The 15,189-nt window shown below is 42.1% G+C and overlaps 1 protein-coding gene across 2 annotated transcripts in view; it reads left to right on the top strand.

Annotated features, from left to right (window-relative positions):
- The window catches only part of LOC121707840 (synaptoporin), a 28,780-nt gene extending 14,008 nt beyond the window's left edge, over positions 1 to 14,772 (top strand). The window contains exons 1-5 of one of the 2 annotated variants that reach the window (XM_042090686.1): positions 5,904 to 5,990; positions 9,319 to 9,443; positions 11,608 to 11,806; positions 12,681 to 12,872; positions 13,020 to 14,772. In XM_042090686.1, coding sequence (XP_041946620.1) covers positions 5,967 to 5,990; positions 9,319 to 9,443; positions 11,608 to 11,806; positions 12,681 to 12,872; positions 13,020 to 13,370 — 891 coding nt within the window. In that variant the 5' untranslated portion in view covers positions 5,904 to 5,966 and the 3' untranslated portion in view covers positions 13,371 to 14,772. Of the gene's footprint in view, positions 1 to 5,903; positions 5,991 to 9,318; positions 9,444 to 11,607; positions 11,807 to 12,680; positions 12,873 to 13,019 lie in introns of those variants that run through there. The other variant, XM_042090685.1, reaches the window with a different exon arrangement.
- The last annotated feature ends 417 nt before the right edge of the window (positions 14,773 to 15,189 follow it).

The raw sequence follows: 15,189 nt of genomic DNA, 5'->3' as shown, positions 1-15,189 counted from the left end.
TCATAAATGTGCTGTGTGTGTGTGTATGGTCAAACCAGCAGTCATAAATGTGCTGTGTGTGTGTATATGGTCAAACCAGGAGTCATAAATGTGCTGTGTGTGTGTATATGGTCAAACCAGGAGTCATAAATGTGCTGTGTGTGTGTATATGGTCAAACCAGAAGTCATAAGTGTGCTGTGTGTGTATGGTCAAACCAGGAGTCATAAATGTGCTGTGTGTATCAAACCAGTAGTTATAAGTGTTAGTGTCACTGTGTGCTCACATTTCTCCAGTTTTATTTCATGCGAGTGTGGTCTATCCTCACAGGAGGGTAATTCCAGCCGTTAAAGTAATAGATGAAAGTGAATGTGTGAATCACTGTGTGTGTGTGTGTGTGTGTGTGTGTGTGTGAGTGTGTGTGTGTGTGTGTGTGTGTGTGTGTGTGTGTTTGTGTGTGTGTGTAGGTGTGTGTGGCAGTCTAGACAAGCCACCTGCCACAAGGGGGGTCGTTGAGTGTAAAGTCAGACTTGGCTCTCCTCTCTCTCTCTCTCTCTCTCTCTCTCTTTCCCTTTGAGTCTGTCTGGCTCTGCCGGCCCATGATACCTGCTAGACAGACCGAGAACTCATTAAAGACAGACACGGGGTGAGGGAGAGTAGCCCCAGAGACCAGCAGCGTCCAGGACGGGCTCCTGTCAGGGTTCCCAGCGGCGGCCGGAGTCCGCCTGACGAGAGACACATCTGGCTAGTGACAGAGCTGACGCAGCCTTCCAGGAGCAGAGAGCTGACAGGACACAGCGCCAGACATGCATGTGCAGCAGTGACACTTTGGGATGTTGTGTTTTCCTGAATTGGCTGTTAGTGACAATACTCAGTGTGCTGGTATCCTGTATGGAAGCCACATGAGTATTTACAGACAAACAGGGGGCGCATGTCATGAATTTGTTGGACAGCCTGTGAGAGCAATCAGTAGACCACTGAAATTAATCTGAAGATGATTAAGCTACTCACAAAAAAAAGCATACGGGTACTCAGAACTCATTATCATTCTGCATACTGTTGCTGTGAAATATTTACCCTTCAGTAGGTAAATAGTGATAAGAATGATGTAGAATGAATGTTCTACAGAATATCTCGATTCACTGAATTTTTGCGCAACGGAATCTTTTGTTAAAATGTTCAAAACTCCCCTGCTGAAGGTGATTAAGTCACTGCTGACCCTCATAAATGCTTGTAATGGAGAGTGATTTTTACATCAGGGAGGGGTTTGTGCAGCTGTTAATGGTTGAAAGGTCTAGTGTCACTGGGGATCTCAGATTATCTGCCTCTTGTAGCCACCAGGAAAGAAAAAAATAGTTCCCTTTTTGTGATGTAAGGAAAGCTCAGGGAGGGAATGTAATCTTCCCGGTTTAATTTGTGTCATCCAATAGAATCTGATAGCATCACTGTTTTATGTGCTGTAGCCTGTGGCTAAAGCTCAGATATGCCACACACTAGTAGTTTGACAATTCTGTTATCTTGCAAACTGGATCGTATCTATTATTAAAAATTCACCATTTAAGTAGTCTCAGTTTTCGGTGTAGTGGTTTGGAAGAGAGGATTATAATCCTGCTTTGCAAGACTAGTGTTTCCATAGCAACACTGTAAAATTGACAGTGAAAGCTGTTTATTTATTTATTTAGTTAGTCATTTTCTTTGCCTTTTTTGTAACTCTCGCTTGATGGTCTTTTGGACCCCCACCATCGACTTCAAGGCAGCACTGTCATACCTAACCCTAACCCTAACCCTTGCCTAACCCTAGTGGCTTCCAGGCAGCGCTGCCTTGAAGTCGACAGTGGGGGGCCCAGTGGAATTTGTGGATGTGGATGTGTTACAATAGGTATGCGTGTGTCTGTGTATGTGTGTGTACACTAGGTATACAGTACGTGTGTCTGTGGATGTGTGTGTACACTAGGTATACGTGTGTCTGTGGATGTGTGTGTACACTAGGTATACAGTACGTGTGTCTGTGTGGAGATGTGCACATGGACATGTGATTCAGAATAAATGAATGAGCTTATCTACAGTAGTCCAGGACTGCCAGGGAAACCAAATCTCAGCAAAACTCCCACAGTGCTTTAGGAGAAAAGTAGAATCCCAAGACAAGACAACACAACTTTATTTACAGTACAGGACATTTACAGTATAGAGATTTACAGTATAGACATTTACAGTATAGAGATTTACAGTACAGGACATTTCCTGCACAGAGGCTATTCAGTGTGTTAAAATGATCAAAAGAAAAAAGCACAGTTGAAAGAAAGTAAATGGCATAAAACAGAATAATTAAAAGAATGTTGTACAAAAAAAAAACATTGTGGAAGTAGCCCTTGATTGTGTGTTTATCTCTTTATGACAACAGTGTGTGTTGTCTTTCACCTTTTTATTAACATCATCCTAAAAAAGAGAGAGAATCATCCTAATCACAGGGAATAGCAACATGAAGCTGTGGCTGTCAAACCACCTCCGTTGGGTTTTACTTTTGAAGTTAATGATGGTAACTTTTTAGGATGCCTTTCCAGTAAACCTGACACCTTGGAGTTACAAGGTAGGGTATACATAAACAACCTGACAGTGTCTTCTTCTGATCTCCATGGTGACTGGTGATTGGCACATCAGTGAGGGAATCGTCAGGAGCAGGAACTTGAAGCCTTGCGTGGGTGGCACTGACAGCAGTGCGGTGGAGTTCTCAGAGATCTGTCTGTCTGTCTGTCTGTCTGTCTGTCTGGCTGGCTGTCTGTCCACTCAGAATAAGCCGAGTAATGACTGAAAGATGAAATCACTGGCTATGCTAAGCCATTATGACGTGTGTTTAATTTAAGGCCTTGTCTCTATGAGGTACAAAACAACTTGGTAACAAATTGTTAGTTCAAAGCTTCAGTTGTGTTAGACTCCCCTCTCCAGAGCCACAGTGTTAGTGGCACAGTGTGTGTTGTCTGTTTGGTACTGAGCAAGTCCTTTTGAGAAGGTGCATTCACATAGATGTTGTTGTTTTACTCTTTTATGCTAGATGCTTGCGGAAGTGCAGTTCTGTTTTACTCTGTTGCTGTCTGATCCTGGATAGGGAAGGACGTGTTAATGTTTCCCACACTTCTTCCCACATGTGGCCTACAGGTCTCACCATCTACCATTTGCACTAGTGATCTCATTAATGAGAAAGTTCAGGTGCTGGGTTTTGTGCGTGCGTGTGTGCATGCGTGTGTGTGTGTGTGTGTGTGTGTGTGTGTGTGGGTGTGTGTGTGTGTGTGCATATGTGTGTGTGTGTGTGTTTACTTCCCAACACTGGCAGTATCGGTTACAGAGGGTTACATCAGCGCGGCACTTTTAGCTTTTAGTCTTCACAATAGTAGACCCCGGTTCTCACCTCCAGCTTAGACAATCCACTGTGGCCCCACGAGAACACCTCAGGGCCGGCCCTGCGGAAGTGTGTGTGTGTGTGTGTGTGTTGGGGGTTGTGGACTCCGACTGTACTCGGCTTCACTCTCGGAGCTGATGAAAGGCATAGAGGCCAGTGCAACATCCCGCTCTGAGACAAGGAGGAGGCAGCATGACTAAAGAGGATCATTACCTGAAGACAAAACACCACCTGTAGGCTGTGGGCGTCGCCAGGCAGATAATGCGACTAGTGCTGTGGGGGTGCACCTGTGCCAAGCCACCTGTGCCAAGCCACGCCAGTGTTGAAGGGCACAAGGAGGAGAGGCAGGCATTTCATTTTTGATTCAGTGGAACGGAGACATAGTTTGATGAATGTTGCTCATTCAGTGTGTACATACTCGCAAGGATTGTTTTTTTTTTTATATAAACTTCTGTGTCTGTAATTATAGTGTATTTAAGAACAGTGTTATGAGTTCCACCTGTCCAGTTCATTCAGTTTGTCTATGTTAGGGCCAGGGGTGCAGTATATTTAGTGTCTCATTAAAAGCAGCATGTATGTTGGCTAACTGTCTAACTTTATGAGATTCTGGCAAAAATACCTCCACCTCACACAAAGTAACATCAGTGGCTTAGTAATTGGGTAAAGCATGATGTTTTAAAGTGTTTTGTTTTGCATTTCCTGACAGGTTATGTGACTTAAGGTGAGGTAAAAGCTGTAATTGCAGAGGTGCATGCCATTTCCCACACATAGAGAGCATGATCTGTAGCTAATGAAGAGCTTCCATTAGCCATTAGGCCATAGTCACTATTAGGGATGTAACGATTAGCGGTATAATGGTAAACCGCGATAAAAATGTTGACGATAACAATTACCGTTTTCATTTCAAATATCATAATTATCGCAGTTGATTACCACGGTGTGGAAACCGTGTGTTTAATCCTTCCCAGCTTCATCCGAGCCTGCTTTTGACATACAGTAGGCCTGGTACAATGAAAAAAACTGGTACCCTACTGATTCTATTCTCTAATTGATGGATTTAACTGCGATTCGGATTAGGCTACACCTGATTTTAAAAGGTGGAACATTTTCACCGCAAAACGTGTACTGTATCATGTGGCCACTTCGCGTCTTTTTATACCGCGATAATACCGAAAACCGTGATCATTTTCATCACTATAAGCGTGAGGTTAAATTTTCATATCGTTACATCCCTAGTCACTATACTATATTAAGTAGAAATCTGTAGCTTGTGGCATGTTTATTGGTGTGGTGTAACAGTCCTTGGTATGACACCATAAAGTGGGCTTTATGAAAAATTGCCTTGCACTCAGAGGTGGAAGCTTTAGAAAGTAATGATTTATCTAAAATTGAATATGATAAATATGATAAATATGATTTATCTAAAATGGTGTTATATTGAGTGCTAGAGATGCAACACAATGACATATTGTGATACATATTTGTATATATGTGGTGGTTTGGTGCAAAGAGGTGACCATTTTCAGGTCTATAATATATGGAGTGCTCTATAGGGTCAAATTAATTAAATTTTCCAAAATTCAGAGATGTTTCCTGTTTTTTTGTTTATTTACTTGGTTGCTTTCTGATCTTTATGGTCACAAATGCTTACCATTACAAGACATTAGGCTACATTACATTGATGAAACAAACCAAAGACATTGAAAGTATCTCATGTGGAGCACATTTACTTCCAGTGTGGGAGGTAGTATTATCCATATATCTATGGTATTATCCAAACAACACACAGGAGACAGCCCCATCAGTGTGTGCACTTCCTAGGTATCAAACCCAACACTGTGGCATTGTGTGCACCATAGATATTGTGTGCACCTCACTTTAAGCGCTGAGTTAGACAGCAGGCTATTCGTCTGATTAGGCTATTCAAATGACTTATTTGGTCATCTGGAGTTAGATGTAGACCATTAAAGTAGACCATTTATTGAGAAATTACATATGCATTCTACCAAATGAATGAGGAAGAAGTTGCTCTTTATTATGTACGCAGCCTATATGATTAGCCTATTGTTGGCACTCCTATGCACCACATATCGCTGTCACTGTTATGTATTGTCTCGTACCTCTATATGTTAGTTTGGTGTATTGCACTGACTTGTGGTCTGATAAAAAGCCATGTGACCTGCAGCATATTACAGTCATATGAAGTACAGTAGAGCACATGTTTGTATAACACAGATGGGATGATGTGTGTGTGTGTGTGTGTGTCAGGGGTGATAGGACACCATCAGGACACAGCTGGACTGGCTTTCCTCACTGGGCTGGTGGCCACTTGACCACAGAGCCACGGAAGTACAGGCTGCCATATCTTCTTCTCGTTTTCCTTCCTTCCTCTGCATGGATCCCATTCATTCTTTATTTACTCCACAAGTGAGGGAGGAGGAGAAGGAGAGAGAGAGAGAGAGAGAATAGTAGACGTATCACATTACCCTGGTCTGGCTGTAGGGAGCATCCTTCTCTCCTCCTAGGACTAGCATGACAGAGAGAGCTACTGTGAAGCCTGGTTTGTAGTGGAGCTGGAGATTTCTCTTTGCCTAAATGTGTATGGTCATATTTGCTCCGGTAAGTTCCTCATTTGCTCCTTTCAAATAGATCATCAGATGTTTGTCAAGTGATAAGTGATTGATCTTGGTTTCTGTTCATGTTGTTACGAGTTGCTGTAGTCATTGTATTTATTGTGATCATCATACATCACAACCAACAAAAAATCACTTCTATTGAATAACATTCCATGTCTGTAAAACAAACACCACTTACTGTACCGACAACATATTTTTAGTGCTGCACTTTGCTGAAGATGCTGCAGTAGATGCATAACTGTAAGAGGATACAAATCATTACTTGACAAGAGTCCTTATACACCTTAATGAGAAGGGAGACAAATGACATGTTGATAGTGAAAACTACTTATTTGTTCTTGCATTGTGCCAGGCACCACTCTGGCTAGACATGTATGCATTGTGCTAGTTCACATTTGGTGTTTAATGACAGTAGACACTAAAACTCTCACAAAAACACATTTGTTGTGTCTGTTGTTGTTGTTGTTGAGGATGTAAATGTTTCCAAATGGTTTAGTAATAACCACCAGACAGCTTCCCACCTTTTCTTCCTGCACCAGATTTGTTTCACACACTTCCCTTCGTATAGCAGAGTAGATGCAAGCAATCCAACTTTGATCTGTTGCTCTACTCAGCACCATCTAGGGTCTTCCGGTAGGCTCTCTGAGACACACCTGGCTCACTCAGACACACCTGGAATCTACAGTAGTTGTCAAGCTGTCAGTTCATTTCTTCACAAAAAAGGAGGCAAGATCCTTATAGATCCTTGCACTTGACATCCATGTGACTCGCAAACAGAGAGTATAGTATAGGTATATGTATTTTACTATATTTCATATAGTATATTAGTGTATGTAATTAATGCTATATTTATTTGACAAATGTTGTTGACAAATAGTGTTAAAATGTAGATAGTCTGCAATAATTTTGCAATATGTGTATTACAAAAGTTTCAATTTCAGATTCAAATTCACATTCTTCGTTGTGACTCAAGGAGTGATTGTTTTTTGGTCTGCTGTGGTCATGCTTATAGCTATGGTTCTTGGCAGATACTTTTGTCCAAAGTGACTTATACAATAATAACAATAAACATTATCATTACCAATGAACAGCATAAAGTAGTCATATAGCCTACATAAGTAATATAAACGATTGTGTAAGGGATAACAGCCGCCGAGGTGTCCTTTTATACGGAATTCATGGACGAGGGCGAGGGGCAAAGAACTCCCCTTCGCTTTAAAAATAAAACTGACTTGACTTGAGTTGACTTTGTGAGGAGAATTTAAGAGTTAAATACAACCATAGACTGTATAAATAAGTGATATGTTGGGTGTTTCACACTTAAGTAATTGTGAATGAGCAAAGCTGGAGAGCAGGCGTGTTGTGAGTCAGCCTCAGCAATGCTCTCAACACTTGGTGTGAACTCTGAGTCCATGATGGTGGCGTCCCTGGGACCAGTTCCCACGTGAGACAGCGGATGAGCCCATTGTCCCAGCAGCAGCACTCTCAGCATCTAATGGTCAGTCAGTAGCCCCTTCTTTTGTGCCACATATCTTGTGACCTGCAGAAACCCAAAGTCCTTTTCTCCAGGTTTTAAGGTTGTATCATGTCAGGGGGCACTTTCTGGGTAACCAAGCAGAAACGGTTTTCCACTCGTGTACACTTGAGTTATGCCAAGGATTTGTTTTGTTTTCTTGATAGCATCTAGTGCATAATATCCAGGAATTTGTCTAAGAGAAGGGAATACGCTCACTGACCTCAGCAGTAATTTGCTGTCCTGGGCCCGCAGCCTGCTCTATTGAGCCTTTGTTTGACAGCATCATGGGTCCATAATGTTCCTGAGAGAATGTTCTAGAAATGGATGATGAAGACACAGCATATGGCGTTTAAATGATTATGGAGCAGCGATTGAGACTGAGAGAAGTCCATTTACAGGATCCCATAAGTAAAATCTCATCGGAATTGTTCTTTTAAAAAGTAATCTCACACAGAGAGTTTTGCATTTGGGCAATGTGCACTTTTTCCATCTTTGGCTGCTTAACAGCAGACTGAAAAGCCATTTCATCATCAGAGTAATATAAGGACTCTTGTTGCTCCCTCTGTCCTCTCACTGTTGGGATAATGTGTTCTAGAGCCACAATTTAGACTCTCACAGTGGCTGTCCTCTATGCTTATTATCATGTGTGTGTGTGTGTGTGTGTGTGTGTGTGTGTGTGTGTGTGTGTGTGTGTGTGTGTGTGTGTGTGTGCGCGTATATGTGTCTGTCCACCACTATGACCAATTCTGAGAAATATCAATGTGTTGAGGCCCACTGTGGCCTTGGACCGAGGCAGTTCTTAGCCTCTCGCCCTCGTCCATTAATTCTGTATAACAGGACACCTCGGCGGCCGTTCTCCCTTACATAGAGTTCTGTAATTGGCCCACCCTGCGGGATTAACTTGCTGTACTTGTCCTTATTTCACAGGTGAAAGGGAGCCTCTTAAAGTAAATGAAACTTACAATGTCAGAAGCTCTGATGCATCTGACTCCAAATTGATGATCAGCCATATGCTCATAATCAAATATTACTCATTCATATCTAGTGTTTTAAAAAAGCCTTCAGATTGTCCAGTTGCGACCTCTGTGCTTCATTACATCTGCTAGACTCACAGTGAATAAGCAAAGTAAAAAAAAACAGGCATTATGGAAAGTACTGTATACGCCTAAAATCACTGAGTTAATCATTATGCTAATGTTTACATGGTCATGTTACATACATGTTCGGGTCTATGTGCCCACAGGGAACTGTTTACATACATGTTTACGTAGTCATGTTATATACCCTGTGCCTGAACATGGTACGGGTACTGTAGCCAGTTGCTCCATAACGCCCCCCCATGTGCCTGTTTAGAGTCCAAAATACTCTACTGAGATGAACAGAAGTACATCACCCATCAGATAACCGTCTGCCACTCACTAACTCTACCCATCAGATAAGCGTTCGTGTCTGCCGGTCACTAACTCTACCCATCAGATAACCGGTAGTGTCTGCCACTCACTAACTTTACCCATCAGATAACCGTTAGTCTGCCACTCACTAACTCTACCCATCAGATAACCGTTAGTCTGCCACTCACTAACTCTACCCATCAGATAACCGTTAGTCTGCCACTCACTAACTCTACCCATCAGATAAGCGTTGTGTCTGCCGGTCACTAACTCTACCCATCAGATAAGCGTTGTGTCTGCCACTCATTAACTCTACCCATCAGATAAGCGTTCGTGTCTGCCGGTCACTAACTCTACACTTCTGTTGTCTGTTGTTTTGTTGTTTTGTTGTTCTTTCCTCTCAGCTTTTTGCCATCTTTGCCTTCGCAACATGCGGCGGCTACTCTGGTCAGCTGCGGGTTAGCGTTGACTGCATCAATAAGGCGGACAGCAACCTCAGCATTGGCATCAACTTTGGTTACCCTTTCAGGTACGACTGCTCCATTCACCATGCCACTCTAATCACCATGCCACTCCTCTAATCACCATGCCACTCCTCTAATCACCATGCCACTCCTCTAATCACCATGCCACTCTAATCACCATGCCACTCTAATCACCATGCCACTCCTCTGATGGGGCCAAATAAACCATAGGGGTGTGGCCTGTTTGTGGGTCATATTGAACTGCACAAAATATCTTAGACTACATATATTCATCCATGTGCCCATACATACATACATACATACATACATACATACATTACATACATACTGTACATACATACATACTGTACATACATACATTGGTGAACACACACACACACATACATACATAAACACACACACATACATACATACATAAATACATACATACATACATACATACATACATATACTGTACAAACATAAATAAACTTTACTTACTTTACTTACTTACATACATACAGTTTGTATTTGTTTAATGTTTAATGTATTTGTTATACTACTGGAGGTTACTTTTTAGAAATGTACAGTCCTAATCTGATTATCTTTTCATTGCATTTTTGATCAGTGTTGTCATGACCATCTTCAAGAAACAGTACAAATTTCAAGTGGTCACTAGATATCTGATCAGTCCAAAATGCCCTCTGTTAGTAAAGTCTTTTTTTCTATCGTCAGACAAACTGAAGTGATGGACTGAACTGAGTGTATTTTCCCAATCACATTGCTAATTGCTCAAAAGGCTAATCCTACTCTGCACGTCCAGCTGACAGGCTGTGAGGAAACATCCATAGGCTGCTATGTCTGCTGATTCTGTGGCATGAGGATGGGACGGGACACATTGTCTCATTGAAACGGTTCTATTCCTCACAGAGGAGTTTTGCGTATATTTCCACGTGTTTGCACATTGAAAGACACATACGTTGAATATGAGACTACACCATACTCCCAAACACGTACGTTGAATATGAGACTACACCATACTCCCAGACAGTGCGGAGTCTGCACAATAACCCAGACAATATGACCTTCCCTTCACAAAACCCCAAGAGGAGCCCAGGAATAGTTGGCGAAATAATTCAAAATCTCTGTCTTCTTTTCTTAAAGCCTGACAAGCCTTTACAAGCATGTTTCCTGCAGAAATTAGGGTTGCATATGGTCTAGTTTGTAACGATAGTTAAGTGACACAATTATGGGGGCTAACTGAAATAAGTGACATAAATCCTAAGGCTAAGGAATAAGTTAAAAAGTGGTAATTATGCCATTGAGTTATCACAAGTATGTCATTTAGTTCAATAGTCTGGTCTCTTTAAATTTGTATGTGTTTATGACTTATGCACTTCCCTATCTCACCCCTGCTAAGCAAAGGCCTTTGTTTTTCTGATTGGCCTTTGACCAGCTTATGAACTGGAAGATAAAATGGAGACGGACAACAGAGTTCATCAGAGTGCGCTTGGTTTTGAACATGCACCATTGTTTACCACCTTGAGCTGGGCATGCAGCTTTTGCCCCATGCAGAAAGGGGGTGTGTTCAGAAAGGGTGTGTGTGTGCAGAAAGGGTGTGTGTGTGCAGAAAGGGTGTGTGTGTGCAGAAAGGGTGTGTGTGTTCAGAAAGGATGTGTGCAGAAAGGGTGTGTGTGTTCAGAAAGGGTGTGTGTGTGCAGAAAGGGTGTGTTCAGAAAGGGTGTGTTTAGAAAGGGTGTGTGTGTTCAGAAAGGGTGTGTGTGTGCAGAAAGGGTGTGTGTGTTCAGAAAGGGTGTGTGCAGGTTCTTGTTGTGCTCTTGTGTCACGTTCTCCAGAGCTGAGCAACGGCATGCTGTGTGTATGTGGAAGGAATTCACTGGACATTTCACTAGAGAATCAAATCTTAAGAATACCAGATAAAATAGAAACTGTTCAGCACTCCAGCACTTGATTTCGTTTGTGCTGAGTTGTAGCCTGCAGAATTTTTAAATCACAAGGTGGCATGGAGAATGTGTCTGCAGGCACACGGTCATAGTGGGTGCTAGATGAAGTTATGGTTTTCCTTATGTCAGTAAGGAGAGTATAATATGTTTAGTATATAAAGTATCTCTTGCCCAAGGTCCTCAGCACTTCAATATAGTCAATATTTCAGACTGCTTCATCAGCCAGCTATATTTTGATGAACTAAATCTCTGCTATTTCTGTCAGATTGCACCAGGTGTCTTTCGAGGCCCCTGTGTGTGAGGGGCGAGCGCAGGAGAGGCTGTACCTTGTGGGGGACTTCTCTTCCTCTGCCCAGTTCTTCGTCACCATTGCAGTGTTTTCCTTCCTCTACTCTCTGTTGGCCACGGTCGTTTACATCTTCTATCAAAACAAGTACAGAGAGAACAACAGGGGACCTCTCGTTGTAAGTACAAACCTGTAAAGGATTTTTTAAACCATGTTTTGAAAAGGTGCTAAACAAATAAAGTTTATCATTTCGTTTGTTATACCTGGGGCAGCCGTAGCCTACTGGTTAGCGCTTCGGACTTGTAGAAAGTGCCCCGACCAGTAGAAAGTGGCTGAAGTGCCCTTGAGCAAGGCACCTAACCCCTCACTGCTCCCCGAGCGCCGCTGTTGTTGCAGGCAGCTCACTGCGCCGGGATTAGTGTGTGCTTCACCTCACTGTGTGTTCACTGTGTGCTGAGTGTGTTTCACTAATTCACGGATTGGGATAATTGCAGAGACCAAATTTCCCTTAAGGGATCAAAAGAGTATATATACTTATACTTATATACTTATACTACTTACTTATACTTATACCTTCTAATGACGTCAGCCTTCATGGTTAACAGCGACAGCTAAATGAAATGCATTCGTTAATGTAGATCATATATCATATATGTGGTTCTCAAACTTTTTCTGTCATGGCCCACTTTGGAGGTGGGGAATATCCAAGCCCACCTGACCCCATCACCCCGGCAAAATGGTAACGTTAAAATAGGCTATTATTTTGGCTTTTTGGTTCCACGTTATATTTCCCGTCTCGGCCCGCAGGATCTGATGATGTTTTAATTCATATGTCTGTCTGTTTATGACTCCTATGTTGGTGTGTGGCTATTTTGTTTTGAATCTATGATCTTCCTTGTCAAAAAAGAAAGGCATTGTTAAAGATAGGCACAAAAAAAACTAATCTCCTCTTGTTCTTCTCACCCCACCTGTCATGTCTCTATTCCCCACTAGGGGGCCCGCCCCACACTTTGAGAACCACTGATGTGGATGTCTCTGCTTCCTCCCTTCAGGACTTCATTGTGACCGTGGTGTTCTCCTTCATGTGGCTGGTCAGCTCCTCAGCTTGGGCTAAAGGTCTCTCGGACGTCAAGGTGGCCACGGACCCGGATGAGGTGGTCCTGCTGATGTCCGCCTGTAAAGTCCAGGGCAACAAGTGTGGCTCTATTTACGGCCCCATCTGGTCTGGTCTCAACACGTCTGTGGTGAGTCCAAAGACAGGCAGACACACACACACACGCACGCACGCACGCACGCACGCACGCACACACACACACACCCCCACACACACACACACTCATCTCATCAAGTTTTGATCTCATGCAAGTTCTCATGCAAGTTCTCCTTCACAGGTCTTTGGTTACTTGAACTTTGTGCTGTGGGCAGGCAACATCTGGTTCGTCTTCAAAGAGACTGGCTGGCACAAGGGTGGCCCACGGGGGTATCCAGGGGGTACCTTGGAAAAACAGTCCACTGGCTTCAACCAGCCGGCCTACAACCAGCCTCCCTACAACCAGCCGCCCTACAACCAGCCTCCCTACAACCAGCCACCCTACAACCAGCCTCCCTACAGCACAGGCGACGGCTTCAGCCAACCACTTGGCTACAACCAACCAGTGGGCTTCAGCAGCCAAGGTGACCTGGGCCAGCCGTCAGACTACAGCCAGGTGGGAGGGCCCACCTCATACTCCAACCAGATGTGAGTGAACAGCCCGCAGGTCTGTGTCACTTCCAAGGGCATGTCTCATTAAGGAATTTAATTATGTCACTAATGATTCAGCATTTTCAGAAGCCAATTCATCAGAAATCCTCAGAGTCAAAGCCAGTGCCACGTGAAGGCGCTAATAAAGCAGGTTCGTTTATGTTGACACTAACAGCCATTGGGGTTTGTTGTTTTTATTTGGTTCATTCCTTACACGCTGATTAAAAGCAGAAATAGTATATTTTTCAGACAACAGGGGTTGAACATGTCCAAGGTCTCATATTTCTTAGATATTGCAAAAAGCTCATGAAGATGGCATGATGTAGTTTACATTATACCTTATTATACCTTATGCTGTTTACTGAAGTGGTGTAAAAAATGGCCCCATGCTATGTAAGCAAAATGGTCACACTTGCTAAAATATACAATGTAAGTATATCTGAGTTTTGTTTAGTTTTGTCCATAAATAGACTATAGATGAGTGCTCTGTTCTTTTTTCTTTGCCTGTGTTTTGTCACTGACCTTTTGTGAAGGACAGATGGGTTTGCACTGTTGTGGGGGGAACAAACTGTGGTCCACATTTGTATACATTTTTAATCTTAATAATTCTGACAAAGTGCATGATGTTATGCTGTTGATGTTACTAATATGCCTGTTGTTTTGCAGATGATATCAAATAAATTCTATTAAGTGATCTCTATTTGAAAACGAAGCACTTATATATATATATATATAATATTATTTATTATATAAATTATATAACATAGATAGATTCTGAATATTTTATATATTTTCCTATGACAGCCAAATTAATGTCACTTTATATTAGAAACATTTATGTCACATACTCTAAAAAAACCTTTGATCTTTCACTCTCTAAAGACTCAATACTCTCTAAATACGTTAAGTTGTATCACTTGGTTGAGATATCATCACCACGGCACCAAGGTTTTCATACAGTCCTTTGTTTACAGTGTTTGAGTCTGATTAAGGCTTCGTGTTTCTTTCTCTGAAGCATTGCCACTGCACGTTAAAATGCTCAAATCTTGCAGATAGAGAGAGTGAGAGATTTACTGTCAGTAAGCCAGGAAAAGTTTAAAATGGGTTAAAATGGATAAAATCGATTACGTTCACTTGCTTTGTGTCCTACTCAGGACTAAATACATCTCTGGAATTCCTTATCACATGAGAGAAAATAAATGCAAAACAAGAAATGCATGTCTCAGATTTTTCAAAATATATTAAAAAATTCTAAGATATATATACTGAAACGTATGACACTGTTGTTGTTCTACTGTCTGTGTGTTAATATAATGTGAACAAGTCAGAGTCCATGTTTGTGTATTTGGTGGCCATGGCTATTTAGCGTGAATGACATTGTATATGCATTCCAAGTGATAACAATAAAGCTATTGTACAAAACACTGAATGAGCTCATGTTCTTTATTAAAAGACAAATGACCATCAACTCTGGATGACATATATAGTAATATTTAATGTCATGTGTGAGCAGTGAATCCCGATCATTCTGCCTCTGCAAGTCTGTAGGCCAAGGGTAAGCACACACAGTATACAGTGTGTTATGGTCTCATGCATTTAATGAGTAGATGTACGGTGTAGCGGAATAATATGTGACCGCCGCATGGTGTTGCTATCTGTTAGACAAAGAAAAGGAAAACAAGCACATTTCCCATGTTCTCTCCTTGTTGCCCTACTGCAACTCTTTGTAAGTATCAAGTCTTCTCCACTTGATTACTCAATTCAAGACAATACCATTCACAGTCTGAACTGCTTGAAGTGAAAATCAAGTTCAAGTGTGG

The sequence above is a fragment of the Alosa sapidissima genome, chromosome 4 (assembly GCF_018492685.1).
Source record: "Alosa sapidissima isolate fAloSap1 chromosome 4, fAloSap1.pri, whole genome shotgun sequence".
Taxonomy (NCBI): Eukaryota; Metazoa; Chordata; class Actinopteri; order Clupeiformes; family Clupeidae; genus Alosa; species Alosa sapidissima.
The sequence above is the reverse complement of the archived record's forward strand: the minus strand, read 5'-3'. Positions and strand labels throughout refer to the sequence as shown.